This window comes from Rhinolophus sinicus, chromosome 1 (assembly GCF_057876585.1).
Source record: "Rhinolophus sinicus isolate RSI-liver-muscle chromosome 1, RSI-T2T, whole genome shotgun sequence".
In the NCBI taxonomy this organism is placed as follows: domain Eukaryota; kingdom Metazoa; phylum Chordata; class Mammalia; order Chiroptera; family Rhinolophidae; genus Rhinolophus; species Rhinolophus sinicus.
The window spans coordinates 6,790,741-6,814,313 of NC_142501.1; the positions used below are offsets into that span (position 1 = coordinate 6,790,741).

Sequence of the window (23,573 nt, forward strand, 5' to 3'; positions counted from 1 at the left end):
CCCCCTTCATTTCCTCCTCCGTAACTAGAAATTCAGAACTGTCTCAGTCAGCTATTGCTATGTAACAAACAGCCACAAAAGCTGCAAACAATAAGCCTTTCTTCCACTTTCGCGTCTGTCAGGTGGCTGAGCTAGGCTGGCTCAGCTCTGGATGGCCTGACGGGAACGTCTCTGCCCCATGTGTCTCTCCCCCTCCCCCTGAACCAGTGCAGCGGCCACGGCGCCGTTACCTCATGACAGAGGGCTTGCCCAGCCATGCGAGTGCTTCTGAATTCTCTGGTCACATGTGCTTGCTGACCTTCCCTCGGCCACAGCAAGTCCTGTGGCTGATGGGGAAATATTCTCCCCCTCCTCAGCAGGGGAGCCCCACAGTCACATGGCAAAGGGTGTGGCTGCAGGGACAGTGGAAGAAATGGAGCCTTGAAGGCGACACACAAGGAAACGAATACTTGTGTGTGTGTCTGCACTTCTAACCCTGCCTGATTAGTTGGCAATTCAACCCATGCCTCCCTGTGATGTTCTCTCTTCTCCGTTATGTAGAGAAGTTGTTTAGGATACGATTGAGTGGAAAGTTGATTTCATAAGTCAGCCAAGACTGTGACTGGACAGAACCTGCTGACAGGGCACTAGGAGTCTCTGTCCTGGAACCAGTCCCTTAATACAGCTGTTGAAACAAGAGTGCAGTGAAACTCCGCTGGACCAGTCCTGCCCTCAGCCGAGTTCTGCTCTGCGTGGGTCAGGCAGAATTTGAGTGACTGGTGCCACTCCCTCCGGCTGAGCCCCAGTGCCGGGCTCTGCGCCTTCTTCACAGGCTGGTGTGAGGTGCTGAATGATGGCAGGTCTGGCCTGAGCTGATGGGGGCAGAACATGGGCTGGGGACCCAGCACTCTGCCTGCAGGGCTCGTCCAGTTGTCAGCCGGCAGCCATGTGCGCTGGGAGAAGCCCTAGTTAGAGTCAAAGACAGTATCAGGGGCACCAGGCTGCAGGAGGGAGAGGAGCCTTGGAACCGGGGCAGAAAGTGTGGGCTTGAAATGAATTCTGCACAGGCCCCCACCGCCTGCCACCCTCTGACTCCCACCTGGGCCGCCTCCCTCTGACCCCCACCCATTGGGGCAGCCACTGATGGTTTGCGCAATGGCAGGATTTGGAATCACAAGTGCCCACAGTAAAGCTGTGACTTGCTTTTTGATAAATGAGACATGTGGATACATTTAAAACTGAGAAACGCTCCATACAAGTGAGGTGTGATTAGTCGGCTCTTTGATGATTGTGTACTTCATATATTGCGACATTACTCCTTGTATATATTTTCCCAACATGATGGCGGTGTAGTCACAATGGGCACCAGGAATTTTCCTGTTGGCAGAGGTGGTCCATATTTCCCTGTGACGTCTAGGGGGACGATTGTTGGGTAAAACAAGGTTCTGTGAATACCCTTGAATACAGAAGAGAAGATTCCTTCAAAACATGTCAATAATTCTCCAATCGGGTCTGACCTATAGCACGTAAGATTCCTCTCCTTTTTTCTTTTTCTTTTTCTTTTTCTTTTTCTTTTTCTTTTTCTTTTTCTTTTTCAAGTAACCAGAACAGCCTTGCATGCACACAGCTGTCAGACGAGACGATGCGGCCCCAGGGGTGTGGGAGAAGGGGCCTCACCCCTGCCCCGTGTTCTCCTCTTCATGTTGGGGGGGGAGGGGTAACGCCTCTCCTGAGGGCACCTTTTCTGTAAAGTGTCATTAGTATTGGAAAGTGACATTTGCATCTGAAGACAGTGGTGTCTTTTCTGATTAGGAGAAACATTTCTTCTAGTTATAGAAAAAGCACTGTTTTCCCCCATTCCGATATAATGATCACGTGAGACGTGCCGGGGACACAAAAGCGCCAGACCAAGAGCCATCTGTTCTTCCCTGGCGTCTCCAGTCACTCGGAGCGAGGCTGGCGGTGGCTGACTGGCTTTGCTAAAAAGCAGGATGGGACCCAGAATGTGGGCGCCTGGCAGACTCTGAGCCTGAATGCCCTTGATGGAAGCGCCGCTGGGCCCTCTGGGCTGCGTGGGGTGGGAAGCAGTTGGGCCGCGTCCTCACTGTGGGTCTGGGGACCTCAGGTCAGTGGCTCCTCCCTCGGGTACCTAGGTGATGCAGTAGGTGGGGCTGGGGTTATCGGTGGTCTTTGCTTTGCCTTTGTGCCTTTTTTGGAGCTTCTAAAAAGTGAACACGCCATAATTTTGCAGGCAGCAAAGGAATGTCTCCAACTGGAGGCAAAACCACCTTCCTGAGAAGTTCCAGTCCCGCCTCCCCTGGTGCTGCCTCTGTTTCTCCTTGGGAAACACCTGCCTCAGTCTCCTGTCTCCCACCCTCCAGGCCAGGGTGGGGTGGGGAGGCCGGTGGCCTGGCCTCTGGCTGCCCTCTGGGTGTAGAGAGAAGCACTGAGTTTGCAGGCAGATGCCCTTAGTTGGTTTCCTAACTCCCTGCATTTCTCAGCCTCCGACTGGCAAGTCCATGGGCTGCTGAGTAAGGAGCATCACCTCGGGCCCTGGGTGCTGCGTCCCTTTGCACATGCATGTCCTTTGCCTCCCAGGTCACTCGGTTCCTCCTCTGGGAGGCCGGTTGTGCCCACAGCCCAGGTCCCCACTCCTCAGAGCACATGCCCCGTTAAAATCTCTGCTCACCTGTCAGGCTGGCCCTCTTCTCCCCCTTCCCTCGTGAGACTCCACCCACCTGGGCAGAGACTTTGTTTAAGGATTACTTCTTCCCTCTGCCTTCCCAGTATCTAGAAAGGTACCTGGCACATAGCAGGTGTTCCAGGGTGTTTGTGAAAGACGCAGCACAGTAATCGGGGCGTGTATTGAGTGGTCATTCTCTGTGAGTGCACTCTGTGTGTGTGTGTGTGTGTGTGTGTGTGTGTGTGTGTGTGTGTGTGTGTGTGTCACATGCCCACCATACATGCTCCCCCACCCTCTTGGGGCTCTGGGATTTGGTGTGACCCAGGCGTTCCTCTGATCCCTACACAGGTGGAAAGCGGGGCTAGAGTCACATCCAGGACTGTCCAAGTCACATCTGTCTGAGGGTTCTGAGACCAGCCTCCCCTCAGCACCCCTTGCAGCCAGACTCTCCCTACCCCGAACCTCAGGACCTCTGACCCTGAGGGGAGCAAGGCTCCAGCTCCGGAGCCCCAGTTTTCTGCCTGCCTCTGCCCTCACCCCTCCATCCAGAGAACAAGTGTTAAGACTTGTGTGCATGTATACACGTGTGTGTATACTTTAAAAAGATCATCCTCAGAGGAAAAGGATGGAGGGTGGAAGCAGAGAGACTGCTGCTGTAATCTGTATGAGTCATGCTGGTGCCCTGGACCGGGAGGTGACGATGGAGTGGTCACCTCCTGGATCCACACTGAAAGCACAGCCGTTGGGATTTGTGGGTAGTGTGCACATGAGTGATAGAAGGCTATGGCACAGATGACCCCAGGCCTAAGCTCCTGGGAGGAGTGTCCTTGCTGAGATGGAGACCTTGGGAGGAATGTGTTTTGAAGTTGATGAGTCAGGAGAGAAGGAAGCACCTTTCTTTGTGAAGCGCAGGTGTTCTGTCTGGCTTAGCAGGGACACCCTTACCCGAGGTTGTCTTTGAGGCAGCCATACTGGTCTCTTCTACTGCAAAGCTGTAACCTGTAGGCCTTGGGATGTAATGGCCCAGCCACGGGACAGACCTGTTTAACTAACAGTTGGGTAGGCGTCCGCTGATTTATTGGTGTATTTCCAGACTTACGGTAGCTATACCATTCTGATTGTATCACGTTTATGGCATTTTAATATCTGGTGGGTCACAAACTTCATTACTAGCCTTTTCCAAAAATTTTGTGGCAATTCTCACATACTTAGTTTTCTAATATCGACTTTAATATCAACATAATTCCCCCAAATATGCATTGAGAATTTCATCAGCATTTCATTAAATTGATAATTTGAGAAAGATTTTGTCTTTTGAAAAGGAGTTGTCATATCCAGGAATGTAGTATGTCTCTCCATTTATTCCAGTTTTGCTTTAATAACCTTCAATAGAATATGTAGATTTCTTTTTCTGTACCTTTCCTATGAAATGTGTCCCGAGGTACTCAATAGCTTTGTATTTAATGTGAATGTGGATTTTTTTCACAATACAATATCTAACTAGTTATCATTACTATTTTTAAAAAAGTATTGCTTTGGTTTTTGTTTGTTTTTTGTTTTGTTTTTTTGTTTTTTTGGCTTGAATACAGCCACTTTCTAATTGTATTGAGAGTTTTCTAGTTGTAGACTCGTATCCACAAATAATGATAAATCTTGTTTTTCAACATTTATACTGTTTATTTCATCTTCTTGTCTTATTTCAAAAGCTGGAGCCTCTGAAAACGTAGAGCACGCCTATCTTGTCTCTGATTTTAATGGAAATGAGCTAATATTTTATCCACTTAATATGTTTGGAGATCATGTCTGACACTCTCATTTAGGAAGAGGGTGTTGCATCAGGTTGTTTACCTCTGTATCGTTTATCGATTCTAGTCTATTCTATGCCATTTTATCAGGAATGGGTATTGAATTTTGGTAAATGCCTTTGTTGCCATCTGTTAACATGTGACCTTGGCTACTGTAAGGAATTGAGGAATTTGCTAATTCTTGAAGATTCTTCCCCTTCTATTTAACCTTAGTCGATCTTGATGTGTCATTTTTTCAATATGGTGCTAAATATTCCTAATGGCTTTTCTTAAGTTTTTTCATGCCTTTGCATTAATAGCTATAAATTAGATTGGCTTATATTTTTATTTTCAGGTATTTTCTTTATCATATTTTTATATTAGGTATTAGGGTAACCTACAATGAATTGGAGTACTACTATATATCCCTTTCTGTGTTCTGTAATACCATATCTTGCCGTGTATAATGTACTCTTTTTTGCCCAAATGTGTGAGGGAAAAATAAGGACGTGCCTTATACATGGGTAGTACTAATTCCATATCTATATAAATGTTTTTAATTCTTTTATTTATGCTTATGAGTTAAAAGTGTATCTAGAAATCAATAACGACATCCGTATTCAAAATAATACCCTGGAATATGACCATCGGTTTTGTTGAACTTACCACGAGCTTGCACCGATGAGGAGTTCTTGGCCTCCTATGAGGTGCAAATATCGCAAATTTGTTACCGGTACAGAAAATTTCTTATACCTGGTATCTGTTCTTGTGTTTTGTAATTTGTTACATAAAATTTCTTATACCATAATGTGCTAAAAAATAAATGCTAAAATTCCTTTATAGTTCAAAAAAACAAGTAACTAAATATAAACAAATAAAAATTTGAATTATAAAATTAAAATGAAAGATTTTTTTCCATGAAAGTTTGGGCCAAAGACCTGGGTGTGCATTATACACGGGAGGGAGTACATTGTACACAGCAAAGTATGGTAATTTGACTAATATAAAAATTATCTATTATTTAAAAGTTAGCTATAGCTTGCCCTTAAAATTATCTAGGCTTGACACCTTTTTAATGATCAGTCTTTTAACAGCTTTTTCCATTTCTTTTATGTTACCTGTCTATTCAGGCCTTTCTAGTACTTAAGTTAAATTTAGCGATCTATGTTTTACTAGAAAACTATTCAATTTCCTCTAAATTTATAGCATACTCACCTAAGTTTGCATATGCCACTTAGAATCCTCCCATTTCTGTTGCTAGAACAATAGTGTTTCCAGTTTGTTTTGTATTTTAACACTTTCAAAGAACACTCACATGTGTCTCATCATGCGTCTTATTGCTCCTGGATAGCTGGGGACACTGAGGGGAGGTGTGAAGTGGTTTCTGTGGGGCCACACAGCCAGCTAGAGGCAGGGTCTAGACTCAAACCCAGGACTCTCACTTCCCCGGCTGGACTCATCCACCTGTGTTCTTTCCAGTTTTGTTCACTTGGGGGCCGGCCCTCCTCAGACCTCAAGGGTGTGACAAGTGTAAGGACAGACTCTGAGCAGGACTTTACAACCGGAAGCGGGTCCTCTGTAATCCGAAGCCGACATGCCTTAGAATGTTTATGAAAATGCCCACGTACGTAGTAGCTATGGGAGGTGCATTCCAACTGTTGGAAAATACATAAGATGCATCAGTAATATCACTTTAAGTTTCTAGAATGAAAAAGAAAGCATTCGTTTACTTTGCAGATGGCCCCAAGTGGACGTACTTAAAAGCTTCTCTTAGCCTCTGGGTGGCTGAGGATGTGTTGGGCTGTGATTTGAGTGTGTGTGTGTGTGTGTGTGTGTGTGTGTGTTCACAGTTTTGCGGCTATTCTCATCCTGTTTGACACACTGTCGTAAAGCAATGTTATGCTCTGTCCTGAAGGATAGCAGCATGTAATACATATATTGCTGTGGAATTGCTGAAGGGGAATCGTGATCAAGTGTTAATACTAGTTGGGGGGATTAGATGTGGTGACCTGGTAAAGTCTCAGCACGGTGCTGGCACAGCGTAAGCAAGCGCTGTTAGAGCTGACAGTCACCAGGGGTTTTGAAGTGAGGAAATCCAGCATATCTCTGAATACACCCAGGAACAGGGTCAGCTTTCATGCACTGTCCCCACTGGGTTCTCACGGCCCAGCCCCTCTTGCCCTCCCACAACCCCAGCCTTCCCTCACTTCAGGAGCTGACCTGTTGATGCAGCAACCACAGGTCTAGTTTGGAGGCTTTTTTTCTAATTGCAGCAAGTAGCTGGATGTCCGAGCTACTCCCCTGGCCTCTGTCTCCTTGCAGGAGGCTCAGGACTCAGCTGCCCCCCACTGGCTTCATCCTGTGAGCCCCCGTCTCCCCAACCTGACTTCATCACGGGGCCCATTTTCCCCGGTGCCCCCAGAACAGACACAGAGATCCTGTCACTTTCAGCATCCACTGGTGATTGCTGAGTGCTTCCCCCTGCCCGTCTGTCCACCGCTGTGGTCACCAGGATGCTGAGCGTGGGCTGCTGTCCTCCTCGGGCCCCTCCTGGCTCACCTGGCCTCAGCCCTCCTGCCCGCATATACACCTAAACCTACCGAAAAGATCCCTGTTGCCCCTCTTTCCTCACCCTCCCTCTTCTCCTTCCCCCATCCGCCCCCCCCCCAAAGCTGTCCCTGAGCCCAGCCGAGGCCGTCCCTCCTTCTTGCTCCCCAGAACCATGGACAGCGTCACGGAGGCTCTGACAGCCCCTCCCAACACCCAGGCGTGTCCTGCCCCAGGAGAGGCCCAGCACTCGCCGGGATTAAGACCCGTGGGTCTCAAAAAGTGTCAGACTTAAGGGCTCACTTAGCCGAGCGTGGTGCCTCAGCATAATGCAGGAAGCCTTTCAGAGCCCCTGTGAGTCACTGATGTCCCCATACGTGTCCCTGTCGATTCCTTACCACGCAGAGCGGGTGCTCACTGTGTGTTAAACGAACCGAAGGGCAGGCTGAACGAGCAAATGAAGGAGAGTAAAGAGGGCCCGGCTGGGGGCACCTCCCGGGGCCCCACTCGGGGGCACCTCCCGGGGTCCTGCTCAGCAGTTGCCCTGCCTGGTAGGCCTCACTCATCGTTGGTTGCTCCCTCTTTGTGGCCTCTCGGAACCTGTGGCCACATCCTGTCACGACCTGCATCTGGCCCAGGTTTGTCTCCCGTCTCATCTTCCTTGCTAAGCTGGGCCTCGGGGGACCTGCCATGGGTGATGGGCCCAGAGCCAAGCGGTGATCCTTTATGTATTAAGTGGAACCATTATCCACCCTCTTTTTCCCAGACTGCTGCTGAGTGGGCTGAGAAAATGCCCAAAAAGCTGCCACCCAGGTCTCCCAAGGAGACGGCAGCACGAGAGATGCTGGCCCAGCTGCACAAGGCAGTGACTTCCCACCACCACGCCATCGCCCAGGAGCTGGAGAACTTCGACACCATGAAAACCAGCACGGTCTCCAGGGATGAGTTCAGGGCCATCTGTACTCACCATGTCCAGATTCTGACAGACGAGCAAGTAAGAACGCGTTTGGTTTGGTATCCTGAGCACTGTGGCAGGCGCAGGAGGCCGGCCGGCCATGCCCCAGCGTGTAAAGCATTTAAGACTGTTCTTTAGTTAAAAACACTTGAAGGTTTTGGGGGGAAGGGGTTTGTCGTTTTGTTTTGTTTTGTTTTAAAACTTACTGGAGACTCATGCAGCCTTCCGTTTACGTAGCAGGTGTGAATTGCACCATTTCAATGAGGGTGCAAATAATATCACTTTTATTTTAAAATCAAGTTAAACTTGGCTCCAGCTGCCACTGTCCTTCTCCCTCCTTCCCTGGAGCCTCCCTGGGCTTCTGTGATCCAAGGTGCGGCCAGCCCCGCCCCACACCTGGGCGCAGACAGGGGCCTTACAGGGCTCTGCCCCTCCCCCCACCCCACCTCCAGGCGCCCTGGTGCTGCGGCTGGTGCTTTCAGACTCCCTGGGGCTGCTGCCCCAACCATGCTGGTGACGCCCCGCCCCAGTGGGCCCCTCCACTGTCCAGGGGCTGGACACAAGTCACCCTTTCTGAGGTCCTCCAGCCCATCACAGAACCCACAGAAGACGTTCTCTGCAGCCTTCTCCCCAGTGATTGAGCTGGGCTCTTTTTAGCTCAAAGCTCCAGCTACCTGCTGCCCTGGGCCTCTTTGGCCCTTCATGGTCTTCCAAGGCCAAGAGCACCTCCCAGCGGGATGGTGTCCCGGCGAGGGCCTGCCTTGTTTACTGACCTCAGCTGATAACCACATTAAACAGCACAGGGGGGGTGCGGGGGGTGCCCAGGTTGCTTGTTCCTCACTGTGCCCCAAACACCAAAACAGAACCTGGTACAGAGCTGGGGCTCAGCACGTTCCGGTGAATGGAGTGTGTCCAGGGGGTACCCAGTGTGGGTACTGTCCACCCCCCCACCCCCACCCCCCAAGAGCCCAACTACTGAAAAGCCGGGTAACACAGCACCAGACATCAATCACGGAAGCGGACTTGCTTGCACCCTGGAAAATGTGCTGTTCCAGGCCCTCTCCAGTTCTCAAACGCTTCCCTGCCCCATTCCCAGAGGATAACTCAGGTGAAAAATGAAACCCAAAATACTTCGAAAAGCAACTCCACCCCCTCCTTCCTCCTGGTTCTGCCCAGGCTTCCTGCAGATCCCAGGAGGGAATGTTGCTCTTTCCCACCAGTGCTGGGTCACTCCAACCTCACGTCTCACTTTCTCTGAGTCTCAGGGGAAGGACGAAAGTAGTCACGGGAAGGGGGTGATCATGCCGCCCGCCCCATCCCTGCTCAGGCCTCTGAACTCACTACACAAAAGCATGACATCGTTAAAAACACTAATGAGATGCACATCAGACTTAACTTTCCTAAAGCGGCACCTTTTTCAGACAGTAGGATCATTTTTGCCAAATACAAAAATTCTGCTTCCAAATGATTCCGTCCTGTAGAGCATCAAAGTGGGCTCTGTCTTTGCAAATGCCGCTGTTACTATAAATAGGTAGAAGCCTTTGAAATTAATACAGTTTCGTTTATTAGTCTATGGGGCCACCTAATAAAGGTTTTACTAATAAAGGTTTTACTAATAAAGGTTTTTCATTTTATCTAAATGAGTACAAATTCACTCTAATTATAGATATAAATTAATGGCGTGCTGGCATAGCTAGCTGGCATTTAGAACAGACAATTTGATCTTAATTGTCCACTAAGAAAGCTCCGCCATCCCCAGCATACCAAGCTCCCCTCCCCCCCACAACAAAATCAAACACTTATTTTTAAACGCTGCTTTCTAAAAATACGCGGACACGTCTCAGATGCCGTCTGCAGCACCGAGAGCAGCAGAGTCTGGCATAAGTACCCTGGTTTAAGTTGGGTGGTGATTAGCGAAAATTGTGCTATATTTGGGAGGGATGCTTGTGAATACAGGCTGGAAAACGAAAGCCAAAGCCCCAGAGGTCCTTCTGCTTCTCTTCGCGTGAGTTCCTTAGCCGGCGACCTTCCTGGGTGAGTGCAGTGTCTGCTGCGGTAAAGGCACAGAACTTGCCCTCTTCACACACCTCCACCCGCCCATATCATTATTCAAGAGTTCACCAGAGATGCTGGGACAGCCCCACCCATGTTAAATAGCGTTCAGGTACAGTCATTTCCTGATTGTTTATCCACATTATAAAAACTTGTCTCATCCTAACAAAAATCCAACAGTCATGCATCTGAGGGCAGCTTTCTTGACTTTCAGCGCTCCGTAAGTAAGTAAAGTGCCCCATCTCTTGAAACCTTTTGACACAATTAACCTTTCAGAAAAGGAGAGGGGCTCTCCGAGCAGGTGGAGGGGGAAGCTGACGGGTCTTGGGGGTCTGCACAAAGCGTGTTATGAAAGGTTGTCAGAACTGGGTCCGCTGCATATTGAATAAGAAGGTGGAGACCCATGGGTGAGCGTCTCTGGGCAAGGAGGTTTAGCTCCACCCATAGTGACTGCTGGAGGACTTTGAATATGCAGCTATATTAGGGACAGGAACCATTCAACATTCCTGGACGCTTCAGATGGGGCATTTCTAAAACAGACACCTCTAGGAAGTGAGAAAAATACTGGCAGAGAACAAAACAACCTTTCAGGCAGGAAGACTTGGGTTTCAGTCCTGCTTCTGTGCTTGTCTAGCTGTGTGACCTGGGACAAGTTACTCAACCTCTCTGAGCTCCGGTGCCCTCCACTCTGAAATGTGGACCCCCAGCACTCCCCAGGCTTCTCTAGGTACCCTTTCCTCTGCAGTTCAGCCTGCTCCATGTTTGCTTGCTGCTGCCTCTGCCTGCCTCTGCCCCTGCTGACTCCTCTTTCTGGACTCACTTCCAGTCCAGGGAAGCCTCTTCTGGCCACACCTTTACCTGCAGGAGCTGGCCACACCCCACTCTGCCCTCCCCCCTCCACCTTGAGCTCTCCGTCATCTAGCCAAGCCCTTGGGACACTCTGGTGTGTTCACTGGCACAGAGTTGTCTGTCTTGGCTGCACAGTGAGTGCCCGAAGGCAGCGTGCCTTTTTCATTCTATTGGGGGCCCTCTGTGCACAGGGTGGTGATGTTAAGTCTCAGGGAACCAAGGTGAGCCTGCTCCCTGCCTCCTTCCAACTTGCATCCAGGGACCGTAGAGAGTTTCAACGCCAGGGGTACGTCATTTGTGTAATTATGACTCCCTGCTATGAAGGGGTGTGCAGCGCAGTGGCCTGGGCCAAGGGGTCAGGACTGGGTCCCTGAGCACACGATGCTGGTTCCAAGAGGAGACAGGAGAGAGAAAGCAATGCAGGCAGAGGGAACATGGCGGCAGGAGCAGCAGGCCAGGTGCGTTAGGTAGAGCTGCTGCCAGCCTGCCAGTGGGCACAACAGACGCGCCCTGCCCTCGTGGGGTCTGCGGGGCCCCTTTAGGGACAGCAAACACAGTAAGTAAGGTGTGTGTATGTAGGATGGTGGTGAATGCTATCGAGGCAAAACCTGGCAGGAAAGAGGGTGGTGACAGGGAACTGGAGCGGGAGCCCCGTGAGCCACGCCGGTCAGGACAGGCTCCCTGAGAAAGTGGCAGCCAAGTGAAGACCGGAGTCAGGTGGGTGGCTGGTGGCAGAGAAGGCTGGATCGGGGGTGTGTTTGAGAGTTGGGGCCCACAGAATTTGCTAATGGTTGTGTGTACGGGGGAGGAGGGAAGAGGATAGAGGCGCTGTGGACAGAGGTGGGGTGCTGGGGGCGAGGCTAAGGGAGGGGAGGCCGGGAGTTGTGTGTTCACTGATCTGCTTGCCCACTGTCACAGCTTTTATCCCACTCCTCCCGTGGTTCCCCGAAAACAAGACCTAGCCAGACCATCAGCTCTAATGCGTCTCTTGAAGCAAAAATCAATATAAGACCTGGTCTTATTTTACTATAAGACCAGGTCTTATAATATAACATAATGTAATATAATATAATATATAATATAGTATAAGAGATGATATGATATGATATGATATGATATGATATGATATGATATGATATGATATGATATGATATGATATGATACCAGGCCTTATATTAATTTTTGCTCCAAAAGACGCATTAGAGCTGATGGTCTGGCCATCAGGTCTTATTTTCAGAGAAACACAGTACTCGTGGTTCACTTTTCTTTTTGCTGAAGTCCATGCTTCCTTGCTCTTCTAGGAAAGAGTAAACTGGAGAGCTGGTCTGTTTTGTCTTCATTCTTACAATATAGTTTGGCTGGGGATACAATGCTAGGTCCAAATTTTCTTCCCCGACACTCTGAAGAGATTTCTGCATTGTCTTCTGGCGTCTCTTGGTGCTGACGAGGCATCTGCGACCTTTCGCATGCTTTCTATAGGCGCCCTGGTCCTGGCAGGGCACCAGCCCGCTGTCTGTATCGTAGGCTGGTCCCTGCAGGTCACACTCCCACTGACCGCTAATGCCATGGGTTTCTTCACCATTTCAGTTCGACCTGATTTCCCTGCTGTTTTGAACAAGACAATACATTTTTTAAAAACAGTTTCCATCTCTGGGCTGAAATTCCTCATCTGTTCACTCATGTTGCAAACCTTTTCTATTGGACCCATTAACATATTAGCCATACTTGCTGTGAACCCTCTAAGGAATGTCCACATCGGGGTCTCTCTGAGTCCTGTGGATTGCTGTATCTCTTGGTAATGGCTGTTTTTCTTTTGTTTGCATGTCTCAACTTTTTTATTTTTTAATGGAATGCCAGACATGTGAAGAACAGTGGAGACCATGCTATAAAGAATATTTCTGCCGGAACATGGGCACACCTCTTCTTCTGTCTGACTGTGAGTGTGGGGTGTTGTGGAGTCAGTCTAGTTGGTAATTGAGCTGAATTTGAGTTCTGTAGTTGCTCTCCTTACCCTGAGCGTGCGCAGGCATCTGATCTGTCAGCGGAGAATCTGTGCACTTGGTGTGGGTCTGCGGTTGCCCGCAGGTTTCTCAGCATTCCTACTCCTCCCTCACTTTCAAAGTCCCTACATATCTGTCACACAGGCCGCTGTCATGCCGTGGGTGCCAGGCTCATGCCAGGGTGGGGGCACGTCTTGGTGTTCCTGGTCTAGCCTCAGCTTTAGGCAGGGCCTGTGCCTCTGGGCTTCGGGTGCCGCCTCAGTCCCCGCCCTCCATCCTGTCTGCCTTGTTCTGGGTGGGTCTTGAGCAAGAGGGTTTCCCACTCCTCCTCGAGGGCACACGGCGGTTGCTCATGCCCTTCCCCTGGGGCTGTGAATCTGTGCTGGGTCCTGGGGGCGGGGGAAGGGGGCTTCCTACCCCGTCTAGAGGCAGAAGGGTTTGCTTTTCTCCCTCTGCCAGGGGCCCTGGCCTTGAGTGGGTTTGCTGTGCCTCTCCCAGTAGCTTAAGGCTTTTGCTTTCTTGAGAGGAGGGTCTGGAGAAGTGGTGTGTGGCATCTACCCCACCAGTCACCGTGGGTGCCTGCGGCAGGGGCCCGTGGGGAAGTTTGTGAGTGTGGGCATCCCTTGTGTCTGGGCCTCCCGGTTACTCCGGCCTGGTACACTGGCCCACACTGAGCCTGTAGGGATCTGTAAACATTTTAGCTGATTTCTTCACGCCCTCCCACCCTCTCCAGAGCTCTGGCAGGGGTGGGAGTGGGCACATCTGGCTGTCCCTGGAGACTTGGGGCTCTGCAACCTCAGCTCTCTGATGGGCTCAAGAAAAGTTCTGATTTTGTAGATATTGGCTTTTTCTCCTTGTTAGGACGGGAGTGGTATTCTCTTGCAACTTGCCATGTCATAAGCAAAAGCAAACCCAAGGCTGTGTATTTTTAAATGTTCAGAAGGCAGCTGCTTCTCTGCACTTGAGGGGATGTTTCAGCTTGTGATTCTGCCACGGTGATGTGGAAACGCATTTCCTTTTGACTCATTCGCAAAACACCAGCATTTTGCCTGGGTTTCATGTCCAGCTCACCAGCCTGCAGTCTTTTGGAAGCCCTTTTGTGGTGCCCATGTCCATTCCTCCTGGTGCCTCTCCTGTCCCCACAGCCCCCACCAGCTGCCGTCCTGCATCAGTGTTTGGGGTGGAGCCTGTCAGTATTCGTGAGCCACGTGTGGGCTCCCCTTCCCCCACACACAGGGTTCCATGTCATCCTGTGACGTTTATTCTGCCCTTCCTGGTTTGGCTCCATGAGTGAAAAGAGGAAAAAGGTAGCGTTTCTGTGACCCAACCTGGACTTCACTTGCATCACAAGATGGAACTAGGCAGGTGGTCGGGTCCCTGCCTCACCTGTCTGAAAAGAGGCCCTTTTGTTGCCCTGAGTTTTGTAAGCATCCTCACTTCTGTCCTTCAGTTTTTCACCGCATCCTAAGCATTCACGCCCATCCTGTGTATTTATCCTCAATTCATGGCGTCCTCCCTACGTGTCCCCCCAATCTCACTAAAATGGATTTCAGGACAGCCCCTGGGGCAGCCTGCCTTGCTCCTACAGGCTGCAGCTTTCTCTTCTTCCGTAATATGTTTAGCACCGTCTCGCCTTCTTCATTGTAAAGGGTCTTTCCTTTGTCCCATTGTCCGATGGGTCTCTGGGGAGTCTCCAGCAGTTGAACAAACATTTATTGAGCACCACCTATGTGCCATGGCAGCCCCTTTGCAAGGTGTTCAGCATTTAAAGATGAATCTCAGAGCTTCCAGGCCAGGTCGGAAGACGTCACCTGCAGAGGTGGCTTCAGTATGATGTGGGAAGGTAGAGACAAGCGCCTGTCATCTTCCCAGTGGCACTGGAACTTTCCCAGAAGAGATAAGTGGCAGCACTGCCTCCTGTTTGGGGGTGGGGGGGGGGGTGTTACTGCCCTTGGGGATTGTGAGGTCTGTGGGTGGTGTGGTCACTTTCTCAAGGTCCCTCACTTCCACTCCACTAAGTAGTTTTCCCTCGTTGACCAGAATTAAAACAACATCAATCTACATACATGATAAATGACATCGAACTATACACACCCTACACCAAGGTCAATTTCCTGGTTTAAGGTTGTTACATAAGGTGTGACTTTGGGGGAAACTGGGTGGAGGGGACAAGGGACCCGTCTGTACCATCCTTGCGACTTCCTGCAAATCTATAATCATAAAAAGTTAAGAAAAGAAATCAAGAATATTGTCCCGAACGAAACCTTTTTCCCTTCTCAGAGCCTGGAGCTTTCTCCCTCCCTTCCTCGCCCACCGCTAACTACTTCATTTCCAGAATTTCAAATTGAGCCAGATATGGTCCCTTTCCATTTGCTTCCGGGAAGCCCCAGTGGAGCCCAGAAGTGACTCCACTCCTGCCGAGGCCAGGTGTGTGGGGAAGGATGGGAACGGTCCCTGGCTTTGCTGGTCCAAGGCTGCTGCCCCAAGCAGGTGCTGGAGGCTGGGGCTCCGCTGGGCCGTCGGGGCTGTAAAATACCAACTTGGAAGCAAGCTGCCTTTCTTCCTGGCTCCCTGAGAGCCCTGAAGCCATCACAAGCAGCTCATTGAGGGAGCGTTGGTCATGTTGCTGTATCCACGCCCCGGGACATCAGGCAGCACCAATACTAAGCCATAAACTTCTCTCCAGTTTTTCAAATGCCTGCCTTTTCATCTTCTGGGGAGGCATTGTTTGCCCTGGGGGTGAAATAAATCGTGGATGCAAACACAGTGGCTGAGGGCTGCGTCACCTGGTGAGCTGTTTGCAGAACTCAGGTGTGCCTGCAAGATGAGAAAGGAGTCTGGCTGCTGCCCTGGGACCCAGATGGGCCAGCGGTTTGATGTGCATTTTCTCCTAAAATGTTTGTCTCTGCTGCCGCTCAGTCACTGTGACTGATCACAAGATTTAATGGCTTTAAACTGCTCACTAAGGGCCCAATTCAATTAAAAAATGTCCTGCGGAAGCCATGAATAATCCTCTTGTCTTCTCTTTTTCGGGCTTCCAGAGGCTTCCACCGAGCGGAGGCCGAACGGGTTTTTTTCTTTTTTAATTTTTCTGGTTGGTGTGGGCCTTGGTCCCCCGCCCACGTGAGCGCTGCCTTCGCCAGCCTGCTCCCCCCTTCCCACCAGTGCTGGGGGAAATTCCGCTTGGGTTTGGCGCTAACCCTAGGGAAATGCCTTCTGCTTCTTCGCCAGTTCGACAGGCTCTGGAAAGAGATGCCAGTGGATGCCAAGGGGAGGCTGAAGTACCTGGACTTCCTGAGCAGGTTCAGTTCGGAGAAAGTGGCAACGCCGCTGGCCACGGGCGATTGGACCAAGGCCCACAGAGGGGGCAGTGTCCCCGAAGTCACGGACGGAACCAGGGCTGCAGTACCGTCGCCCACTGGAGACCTGAGAGCAGGGACAAGAGCGCGGAGTCACCCCTGTGTGAGTTCTCCATCCCTCAGTGTCACGTGTCACCTTGCACCTGGCCCACACACCCCGTGTGTGGGGGCCCTTGTGTTCCCACAGGGTGCGGTGACTGAGAAGCTGGCACAGGGTGAGCGTGGGTGGGGGTCAGAGGAGAGGCGTCCCCTGTGGGCCCTTCGCCTTCGCCGGCCTGGAGGGGGAGGTCAGTGTGAGGAAAAGGGGTGGGGGTGGAAAGGAGGTGTGGCGGGTGGAAGGGAAGAAGAGAAGGGTGCCGGCAGGAGACCATTGATGTCACCTGTGCTCCTGGCATCATCAGCAGGAAAGCAAACGCCCCTTGTAGGTGCCACTGTGGGCAGAGTGCCCTGCTGCTGTCACAGGGAGTCTTGTTACACCCGTCCTGCAGGGGAAGATTCATAGGCTCTAAGAGGTGTCCTCACGTGCTCGGGGCCCCTCAGTCAGACACGTAGAGGCCCGATTTCAAGCCAAGATCTGTGTGACTGCACAACGCTGGCCCTGGGCTGAGCCACCGGCCTGGGGTGGGGGCGGGGCAGCCTGGCAGAGGTCCTTGCCTCACCTACAAGGAGGACGCAGTGTCCCCAGGGGAGGCTGGTTGAGAGGATCCCAACCATTACCTAGTGTGCCTCCTGCGGGGTGAATGAATACGTGTTCATTCAGCCAACACAGATTTATTGTGCACCTACAATAGGCTGGGTCCTGTCTGTGATGTACTGAGACCTTTGTAGAGCTGAGCGTGAACACAGGTCCCTGCCCTTGTTGGGGGCGGGGGATGACGGGCAGGATGATGGGCAGGAAACGCTAGGGTAATGAGTAAAGGATTAGCAAGTTAAACATGGTGAGTAGAGCAGAATGAGGGGGGCAGGAGGGGTCCACGTCCCCCTCCAGCTGTAACATGTCACCTTACATGGCCGTGGGAGTCAAGTTTGCAAATGGAATTAAAGTTACTAATCAGCTGACCTAAAACAGGATAATCCCCATGCATCTGGGGGGCCCAAGGCAATCACGGGGGGCCATAGATGGGAAACACGGAGACAGCAGGGTTGTGTCATGTCAGAGAGATGCAGTGTGAGAAAGACTTGATCCGGCATTGCTGGCTTTGAAGGTGGAAGAATGGGCCACAGCCAAGGAATGTGGGAGCCACTAGAAGCTGGAAGAGGGCAAGAAACGGGTTCTCCCCTGGCGTCTCCAGGAGGAAGCAGTCCTGCCCACACCTTGACTTTATTCAGCTCAGTAGGACCCATTGAGGCTTCTGACCTCCAGGACTGCAAGAGAATAAATGGGTGTTGTTTGAAGCCACCAGTTTGTAGACCTGTTACAGCAGCCGCAGGAAACGCAGGCCTGGGGGGTCATGATAAGGACCTTGGCTTTCACTCCGAGGGTGATGGAGCCTTGCAAGGTTTTAAGCAGAGAAGTGACACTGTCTTTGGGACTCTGGAAAGAGTGCTGGGGATGTCATGTGTTGAAAAGAGGCCGTGGGTGGAGCGGGTGCCAGCAAGGCTGGGTGAACGCAGGGAGCTGGTGAGGAGGCTGCGGCAGTGACCCAGGCGGGAGGCACAGGTGGCTCAGGGCGGGCGGGGGTGGACCTGGTGACGGGCGCCCACACACAGGGTGCATCTTCCGGGCAGAGCCACCAGGACTTCCCTACAGATTAGATGTGGGGCTGGACGGAGGGAGGAGAGTCCAGGAAGCCGTCTGTGTTTGGGGCCTGAGCAGCGGGAAGAAGGGCGTTACCATCAACTGAGATGGTGGAGGCACCGGTGAGGCAGGGCTTGGCAGTAAGGCCAGGAATTCAGTTGAGTTCAGCACCATATTATTTCACCACATGTTGCGGAGGCGATCGAGGGGATATCCGGGCTAGAGTCAATTCATTCCCCGTTTTTAATGGAAAATGCAGTAAAACAAGACAAGAACAGCCTCGTACTTGGTCTACAGCGTTTCAAGGTATCAGATGCTCTGGGGTGAGTATAGCAATGGACGTCCCATGCAAAGGACACGCGAATGCCTTTCTCTGATAAGACTCTTCCTCTGGTGAAAAGTATGTCATTGTCACCACACACACACACACGCACACATACACACACACACACACACCAGAAATATAGTTAGTTAGCATCCCTCTACATTTGAATCTTGGCTATATATTTATTTCCAAGACTGTTTTAGTTATTATGATGTGGCCCCAATATAGCCCATCGATGGAAGCAACAATTAAAGAGCAAAATTGTAATACCATCTATGTTTTGCTTTTCATTTTATGTCTGAGCTAATACTGCCTGTGAAATTGTGCATCTCAAAACCTCAGACACATCTGTAGGTTTTTATTATTACTTCCAGTTTAAATCTCCGATTACAAGACAATTTTCTCTTCTGTCCTGCTAGACCCTCGCCGGTTCGACCCCAGTGCCAGGTCCCCCACTCCTGCAGAACTGCGAACCCCTAGAGAGCAAGCTCCGGAAGAAACTTCAGGGCTGTTGGCGACAGTTCCTGAGGGAATGCAAAGAGAAGGACACACGCAGGCAGGCGGAGATCACCTCGGCCGAATTTCTGGGTTCGTTCTGGTTCTGTTCCCGGGGTAACACAGTGTCATCCTGTCATGTCCACCCTGGGGTGGAGACCAGGGAGTAACACAGTGGGGAGCCGGCAGGGAGCCTGGCAGGCTGGTACCTCGATGAACACCAGCAGGGGGACAAGGGCCCTAACACACCTTGACCTGCGCGGAGCAGTTCCCACCCCCGTGATGGAGTCAGCACGCCACGACTTTCAGTGTCAGAAAGCACAGACTTGCTCGTGATCTCTGGACAGAATGCAAATGGTAACAGACTGACAGCTGAGGGAGGTGGGGCCAGGGGAGAGCAGGGAGGGCTGGGAGCACGCAGGCTCCGCCCACCACAGCTCACTCAACATCCACTCTCCCTGGTGACTCATTTTTCACCACGTAGCACTTTGATCAACTTTTCAAATTAAATCAGTTTGATTTATATTTCCAGTAATTGTTGCATATCGTTTATGCAACATTTTAATTACAGGAAGTAAATCTGACCAGGTCACGCCTCTGCTTATAGCCCCCTCAGCTCCCCCTCTTCTTGACTAATACGTAGACCTGGAAAATGTTTTTCTTGAGAACCTCCATTATTAATATGTTACTTTTATAACCATGGCTCAAAAATGCAAAAATGAAAGCAAGTAGAAACTACTTAAGTGGAGTTCCTACCAAAAAAAACACATAAATTAAGTATAAAAATAGGAAATCAGTAATAATCAAATGTCGTTATATTTATTTAATGTAACATGTTTTGCTGAAGCCAAATCACCAATGTTGGTTTTAATGTGTGTTGGAATTCCACTTGTTTTTTAGTTAATGCTTTTGATTTTGAGCAGGATGAACCTTAACTTGCTGTCATTATCATTATTGCTGTTTTTTTCTTTTTAACCATGAACTCATGAAAGCCACCAACCCATTATTCTGGTAGGCTTGTCTGATTTTAGCGGCACCTCTGAAATTCAATACTGTAAAACAAAACTTAACTTTCAAAAGTCATTCTGTATTCTCTGTGCACTCCTGAGGTCAAGTTGGAGCAGCAAGACACTTTGATGGGCAGTTCCCTTATGTCCCACAGCACCCGCCCCCGAAGGGGCAGAGGAACCCTTGTACATGCCACGTCTGTCCGTCAGCCTGCGCTTGGTTTGATGGCACCATCTATGTATACAGTCCACTCGCATCGGTTTCCGCATTATCCCCAATAAGTAACATAGTATTCCCCTGCTCGACATTTTGTTGCTTCCGTCATGTCCACTGGAAGTCTATTTATTCAACCTTAACCTAAAATCTTATCCTACCTAAGTCTCTTTTGATCGTGAGTTGTCCCTCCAAAAGCCGCTCGGGCTTTATAATGGGTCAAGGACGTGAGCACGCATGCTAGTGCAGACTGGGGGTGATTGTTGACCCTGCCGTGTGCCAACTTCAGGGCAGTGGGAGGACCCACCAACTGGCATCCACATGGTCCCAGTCAGAAAGCCAAGCTCCAGCCCTGACATTGCTTGGCAGCTATCTCTTAAGGGTGGTCCATGTATGTCAGAATAGGTTTTATACATTTTAGATCGTCACTGGCACGAAAATTCAAAATGTGTACATTTGTGCAACCTAATAGACTCGCAAGAGTACATCTCCAAAGCCCACTTGAAAACTGCTTGGTCAGAAGGCCAATCTGAATTCCTGCCCCACAGTCTGGCCCCTGCCAGCCCACCCCCAGCATGTGGAGCTCCCCTTCTCCCCTGTCCCCACCTCTGCCCTGACTCAGAGCCAGTGTTCTGGCAGCTCCTGTCCCCTGGGGATACCGCTCCCTGACAGCTCCCGCTCCCCCCCCCGACCTGCTCTGTGGTGGCAGCTCCCGCAGCACCCAGCTGTGGTCCTGTGACCACAGAGCTACTGTTCCTGCAAAACTGGGACAGCAGGCAAACATCCAGATGGTGGGGCCCAGCCGGCTGTGGGGTCCCCCTCCCTCCTCACTGCACTGTTTGTCGTGTGCCTGTCTGTTTCCATATCTGTCCAGCCACCGACCATGAGCCCATGAAGCAAGGGCCCAAAGCAGAGAAAACATCTCAGCAAGTGAAGGGTGGATGGATAGATGGACAGACGGATGGACGAATGAATGAATTGCTACCAATGGAATTTTTGTTTTTAGCTCTGGTGGAAAAATTCAACCTGGACATAAGTGAAGAGGAGTGTCAGCAGCTCATCGTGAAGTATAACTTAAAGGACAACGGGAAATTTGCTTATTGCAACTTCATTCAGAGCTGTGTCCTCCTGTTAAAAGCAAAGGAGACCTCGCTGATGCAGAGAATGAAAATCCAGAACGCACATAAAATGGTAGGACAATCCCTCCTAGAACATGTGTGGGTCTGGGCTTGAAAGGATCTCTTAGATTTTTCTCAGTTGATCGCAAATTTGGATCACCTCGCTTCATACAAAAGGTGGACACAGTGGCTGCAGAGACTCCAGGAGGGGCCACTGGCCAGTGAGGACCCGCCCGTCAAATGTCTCCGGCCTCACCGCCACCTCCTCATGGGCCCCGCTCAGATTTTCTCTATGCACATATGCTATACGTGCATATCTCACCTGTATGACGTATGCATGTACTCATATGATATACGTGCACATCACACTTGTATGATATATACATGTACGCATGATATAAGCATGTCACGCTTCTGTGGTACATATACATGTATACTATATGTGTGTATCATATTTGTATATGTGTTATACATATAAAATACGTGTATATCACACTTGCATGATATGCATATATACACACACAAATTATGTGTTTACGCACTAGTATGATATATGTATGTGCGCATATATTACATGTGTATGTAACTTGTCAATCAATCCTTTGCTGCCCTATGTCCTCCATTACACACAGGTCTGTGCAGTGCCAGGCAGTTTTCAGGTGAGCATATGACGACTGGGGTCTGCCCACAGGGCCCAGAGCCGGCCACCCAGTATGTCAGGGAGCTCGTGTCTGGGAGGCGAAAGCTGTGGGTACAGGTGAAGACACCGTCAGGCTTTGGGAACATTGCAAACAGCTCAAAATTTACTTTCTTGGAAATGATTCAGAGATTTCTTTCTGGAGCCCCGTAAGGGTCTGGAGACCCCAGACTGGGACCCCGTAGACTGGGTCCCGTATTCTTAAACTCGTTCAGGTGGCAGACAGCTGATTATCATGCTCTTCCCAGAGCACCTGGAAACATCTGTATGGCAAACAGGCTCCTACGATGCACGGGGAGCAGTAATAGGTCAGTTAACTGAAAAGGCACAGCTGGGGGATCATAGCAAAGTGAAACATAGTGTGTATCCACTCATCAACCGTCTGAGATGGGCCAGACCCTGTTCCCTGGGTGTGTGGGGGGGTTGGAGACGCCTTATCTTCGTTGCATAAACTATACCCATCATTTTCTCTGTTTCTTTGAAGACGAAAGAAAACCTAGAGATGCTTAATTAGCAACGGGAGGGCACTGTTCTGCATTTTTACCTTTTTTCTCAATCATTTGTGATTTTTTAAAAAAATTTTTTTAATTTTATTGGGGAATATTGGGGGACAGTGCACTTCTCCAGGGCCCATCAGCTCCAAGTAGTTGTCCTCAATCTAGTTGTGGAGGGTGCAGCTCAGCTCCAAGTACAGTTGCCGTTTTCAACCTTAGTTGCAGGCAGCGCAGCCCACCATCCCATGTGGGAATTGAACCGGCAACCTTGTTGTTGAGAGCTCACACTCTAACCAGCTGAGCCATCCGGCCGCCCCTCTGGCAGCTCAGCGGCAGCTCGTTGTCTTCAATCTAGTTGTGGAGGGCGCAGCTCACCGGCCCATGTGGAAATTGAAACGGCAGCCCTGTTGTTCAGAGCTTGCGCTCTAACCACCTGAGTCATCCGGCCGCCCCTCATTTGTGATTTTTTTGATTCTCACCCTCACCCAGTTCAACTGCAGTGTTTTCACTGACTCCCCTTTCTCGAGTCTTTTTAAAACATGAAGCAAAAAAAGCTTTGTCATGCCCGTTCTCCATCATCTGTAACCCTGAATTAAGTTACATTGAATTAAATAACAAGTTCCACTGGCACTGTGGATTTGGGGAACAAACACAGCTGATGGCAGCCACCTGAAGACTCGGGCAGGGACCAGAAGTGTGGGGAGACCTGGACAGCCCCCCAGCCAGCCCCCACCAGCAACAGAGCGAGGGTGGGTTAACCCAGAAAACAGCTCATTCCATACAGGAAGAGTCTACACAGTGAAACTGGTCATTTTGTGCATAGTTTCTAGTAAGCAAGAGCTAGCATCAAAGGCGCAGACCAAGTTACAGCAGAAAAACTTAAAATTAAGACAGTTCTTTGTGCTCAGCTTTCTGTGAGCAGAGAAAAGGTCCTCATGACATCGCCATGGGACCCAGGAGCATAGTTGGAGAACCATGGAGATGGCCTCTAAGGCCCCTGCCAGCTCTGGCCTTCCTCTGCCTCTCTGGGCCTCAGTTTCCCCTCCTGTAAACGATGTGAGAGCTGTTGGTGTCTAAGAGCCTTCGAGAGGCGGCTGGTTAGGAGGAGCGCCCCAGTACTCCCCTCGGAGGCCTCCCCTCCACAGAGGCCTCCCCTCCACAGAGGCCATCCTGATTCCAAACTCACTGTCCGTCCTCATGGAGGCACAGAACGTCTGGCCCGTGCCGCCTGGGGAGGGCCCCACTGAGACTGTGTTTCCGGGAAATTGATAGGTGCT

At 50.4% G+C, this 23,573-nt stretch overlaps 1 protein-coding gene across 13 annotated transcripts in view; it reads left to right on the plus strand.

The window, feature by feature from the left end:
* EFCAB6 (EF-hand calcium binding domain 6) overlaps positions 1–23,573 on the plus strand; it is a 218,053-nt gene that overhangs the window by 188,255 nt on the left and 6,225 nt on the right. For 12 of the 13 annotated variants that reach the window (XM_088796050.1, XM_074326517.2, XM_088796046.1 and 9 more), the window contains 4 exons: positions 7,760–7,987; positions 16,081–16,311; positions 18,691–18,859; positions 20,994–21,178. In XM_088796050.1, the coding sequence (XP_088652176.1) occupies positions 7,760–7,987; positions 16,081–16,311; positions 18,691–18,859; positions 20,994–21,178 (813 nt within the window). Of the gene's footprint in view, positions 1–7,759; positions 7,988–16,080; positions 16,312–18,690; positions 18,860–20,993; positions 21,179–23,573 lie in introns of those variants that run through there. The other variant, XR_016020436.1, reaches the window with a different exon arrangement.